Source organism: Vespula vulgaris, chromosome 10 (assembly GCF_905475345.1).
Source record: "Vespula vulgaris chromosome 10, iyVesVulg1.1, whole genome shotgun sequence".
Taxonomy (NCBI): Eukaryota; Metazoa; Arthropoda; class Insecta; order Hymenoptera; family Vespidae; genus Vespula; species Vespula vulgaris.
Window position 1 is genome coordinate 5,253,576 of NC_066595.1, and position 4,304 is coordinate 5,257,879.

Consider the following 4,304-nt stretch of genomic DNA (forward strand, 5'->3'; position numbering starts at 1 on the left):
ATGCGCACGCCTATTTCTGATTATACGAAACATGCCAGCAAACATACGCACTTACGTACATTTACCTGTCGTTGATGATGATAATAATGATAAAATTGATCGATATAATAGTAAATAGGAAAGGCAATTATATAAAAAAAACTCGTTAAGAATTCTTAAAGAATAACGGACACTTTATTACATATAGATATAAAAAGAAAAGTGTCAGAGTAGTTAAATCTTATCGAGGGTCTCAACGACTTGTCTATATTTGTGCGATTGACAAATATGTTCCTCTATTTAATTTGTGATATCCCTCACAAAATCAAATGAAATTAATAAATCGAGGGAAATAAAATAATAAACGTAGAGAAAAGAAAAATGTACCCTTCGTTGTACATCTCGTTTTATATTTATTAACGCGTCGCTTTATGTCGGACGCTTCTAAATGTTAATCCATAAGGATGGATTTGAGTTACGACCGGTGCAGATAAGCGATTACTTTCGTATGAAAATCAGGGCGACTTTTTTCAATCGATCGTAGATAAATCCAACGCACGTATCGATCAAACATCTTTGTAAGAACGACATGGTGGTGGTGGCGCACTCCATATTCCATTCTCTCGACAAGTTGGCTTTCTGACAGGTTCCAAAGGTGTAACGTAGCCAGGAGAACATGTCACCTGCATATGAAATTTATATATATATATATATATATATCTATTATTTCATTTTTTTCCTCGACATCGAGCATACGTTACGGATATCGAGAAACGCTAAGCGCTTGAAAAAAAAATTAGACTATCGGTATACTAACTTGTATATTATCACCTGGTGTATACCAAAATTTCAGCGGTGAAATCCGACCGTGCGGAGGATCGCCAGGATATGGACATCTTACTTTACCTACAATGTTGCAAACTATTTTTTCTATTGCTTATTTTTTTTAAACCGATAAACAGTAACATCGGTGTAGTCAAATTTGAATCGCATTATACAAAAAGGATTGAAAGATATTACCGCAAAACTTTAAGTGCTCGTAGTAGATACTCATCGAGAGAAATAAAAAGATTTTAATAAATGTTTCCTTCTATGAACCAATAAGGTTCTAAGTACCGTATTGTGTGCCTATTTAAAAGCTTTCGAGTAAGTTAGTATAACTTATCAGTTACTATAAAATCAAGTTAAGTAAACAAAATATTAAGTATCACTTGAAGATACGTGAAAGTGGACATGAGCCGTATCAAACATATGTTGTGGACAGAAGATAAAGATAAAAAGGAAATATAGATTTCACCGAGGATGGTAGCTTTTTTCAAAGGCTCTATAAAAACAAGAAACGTTATTATCAATAAACCAACTAAAGGATTCTACGAAACTCACAAACTGGCGATTGATGCGACCACGTGCCATTTTCGGTGCAAATTACAGATGCTTCTCCTATCAGTTGATGTCCCGGTAAGCAGGCAAATTTAACAAGAGCGCCGACCTTATAGATGCGATTACGATGGTGTTTTCTACGAGTAGATTGCAACATTTGATCGACGATTCGACCGCTTCGCGGTAAAGATGGCGACGGACACGTGATCTCTATAAATACAATATTATCGGGTTGATTTATAAATATAATTTATCGATATAATTCCCCTCGACTTTATAACTTGGACTTAGAAGTAAATAGAAGGAAACTTACCGAAACAAGTCGGCATGGATCCGTTCCACGTGCCATCCCCTTCGCACTTGATGCTCTGAGATCCTAATAATTTGTGACCCCACATACAAGCGAATACAGCCCTGCCACCGAAACTATTGTTGTGCTCTAGTAGCTGTAACCACGTATCACTGGGAAGATCTATCGGTGGACACGTTATTGCCTCGCAACGTGGTATATCTCCTGACCACATTCCTGGAATATATCGCACGACGACGGGAGTCTTCGCTTAACTCTCTCCTACGATCGAATTATTTCGACGCCTTATACAATTCGCATTCGGCCGCTCGACAGGATTATAGTCCTTTGTATTTCAATGTATGAAAGAATGGTGTATGACCTATGACTTAACGCGAGTACCGAATAAACAAGGACAAGACGATTTTCTGCTAACTCGCTAAAGTACTGCAGCCCTGTCGCGTGGTCATTAACTCCTCGGCCATCTACCATTGTTCGCATCGAAATTTCGCTTGAAACATTATTAGAATCAATTGCTCACCGTTATACTGGCACGTTATCATCGAGGCACCTTCCAATCTATATCCCAGGGGACATTCGAAATTAGCACTGTGACCCATCCGAGCGCCTTCGATCTTACCAACCAGCGGTCCCTCTGGTAAATTTATTACTGGACACTGAACGTCTACGAGACGAGATCGATTAAAATTTGAATCTTTCTCTAGATTCCGATTTTGAATAATATCGCGACATATAAAAAGTAAATCCTACCGACGACGTGAACTCTTATAGAATTTGCTAGGCCTCGTGGAGTCGAACACGTGTATACTCCTGAATCCTGCACTTTGGCATAATATATCGACAGTCGATACTTCCAGTCTCTCTCCTTCGCAGCAATCGCCCAGCCTAATTGACAAGTGAATAATTAGTATTTCGATTACCTTTAAGAAAGAACTTACGTGCATATATCTCACCCGTTAAATATTGACGAAACGTCGACGTCCACGTCCATTCTGGATTACCTAATCTTCTAGCAAAAAGACACTCCAAATGAAGAATGCTTCCTGGAAATACTGCAAGCGTACCCGTCGGCTCGATTGCCGCTGAACCTGCTGGCAATCCAAAGACGATCGTCGGTGGAACGTCTTCTGGATCTCCTCAAACAGGAAGAGGAGTGTGTATTAGTGAATGGTAAAAAGGGCCTGTTCTATTTCAATTATAATCCATTGAAGCTCGAGACTCGAATCAGCTCACCGGTGTAATTGGAAATAGCCGTTGTAGGTACGCAAGACGGCAACTTCCCGTTCCACGTTGCATTACGACAATGTAACGATGGATCACCGATGAGCTTGTATTTGCCAAGCTCACGACACCTCACCATAACACGTTCTCCATGAGGTACCGTAATTTTGTCTACCTGCGAAAAGAATATTTCATTGATATTTCTACAACGATGACGACAAGAAAATTAACATGTTACTTATATATGTGGATATTAAGATTTGAAAGTAACAAGAAGCTTACTGATACGGTGATATTTTTGTAAGTAACGATGAGAAGTGGATGCAAGCCTTCCAACTTGCATCCTCGTTGTAAAATTCGCTTTTCTGAGAAAACAGAACAGAAAAATACAGATCACAAGAGAGAATAACAAAGAAAATTATAATGAACCTTTACAAACCTAATTGCTTCGCATCGCTGAACTCGCTGGTTATCATCAACGCAATCAGGAAAATCACGAAACAAGTTGATATCGCGTTGCCGCATCCTTTTCTGTGTTTCAAACACGCACGCGTTCTTTCCGTCGTCGCTTCTCTTCTCCTTCCTCCGTCCTCGATCAACATCCTGGCCACCACCACCACCTCCCTCCTTAACGAATTAGATAAATCGAGAGCATTCGCGAATATCTCGCAGCTGTAGAATCGTCCTCGATAACAAAACGCCTTCGTTCTCAACGTTAATGCGGCTACATTTTCGAGCATTAACGCCAAGCCTCCCCTTTTACTGCATCCACTCCACTTTCCACCCTTCTAACTGGTCGAAGAACGAGAACACATCGGATTCGTTCCTGACTCTGCCTGATTCAAGAATATGAAAGAATAGGAGCCTCTGCACGATCAACGAATAAAACTGATTCACTTAAGACTAACATCAATGGGGAACAGCATTATCACTGACGATCAGAGCTGTCAAACGTTTCCCATCCTCGCTAACTCTCCTCTTAACGGACGTGCCTCTATACATCACCGACGTGGTACTCCCTCATGAAAGAGAGAATAGGGTGGAAATAGTGGGAGCAGAGGAAGAAGAGAAGTCGAGAAACGCAAGCGCAAACATCCATACACTATTCGAGAAGGTACCTCAGCCTTCGTTGTAATTGTGCTCATATGTACACTCCCAGACAAAAAGATACATCAGAATATTATTGTCGAATTTAATGAATAATTATTTATTATTGGATTAACATTTTTTTATTATTGGATTGAACAATGTTTAATCACTTAAAAACTATGATTAAGTATTACTCTTTGTTAAACATTTAATATTATTATCTTTTGTACATATATTTGATTATTTCTTGATATGCTCCATATAATTTCATATTTATCTTATATCACGAACAAATTGGAGAGAAAATAATTTACATTGCTTAATA

The 4,304-nt window shown here is 38.9% G+C and overlaps 1 protein-coding gene across 3 annotated transcripts; it reads right to left on the bottom strand.

The window, feature by feature from the left end:
* Positions 1-150: 150 nt before the first annotated feature.
* Positions 151-3,915, bottom strand: LOC127067277 (locomotion-related protein Hikaru genki). Of its 3 annotated transcripts, none has more exons than XM_051002036.1 (10): positions 3,330-3,915; positions 3,173-3,255; positions 2,903-3,065; positions 2,623-2,802; positions 2,420-2,554; positions 2,190-2,333; positions 1,673-1,885; positions 1,363-1,569; positions 797-885; positions 151-662 (listed from the first exon to the last, which is right to left on the bottom strand). In XM_051002036.1, exons 1-10 carry the CDS (start codon positions 3,628-3,630, stop codon positions 546-548), a joined length of 1,632 nt encoding a protein of 543 aa, XP_050857993.1. In that variant the 5' UTR covers positions 3,631-3,915; the 3' UTR covers positions 151-545. The 3 variants fall into 3 exon arrangements, with proteins under 3 accessions (XP_050857993.1, XP_050857992.1, XP_050857994.1); XM_051002035.1 differs by having other exon boundaries at positions 2,623-2,805; XM_051002037.1 differs by having other exon boundaries at positions 2,623-2,796; positions 3,330-3,914.
* Between the last annotated feature and the right edge of the window lie 389 nt (positions 3,916-4,304).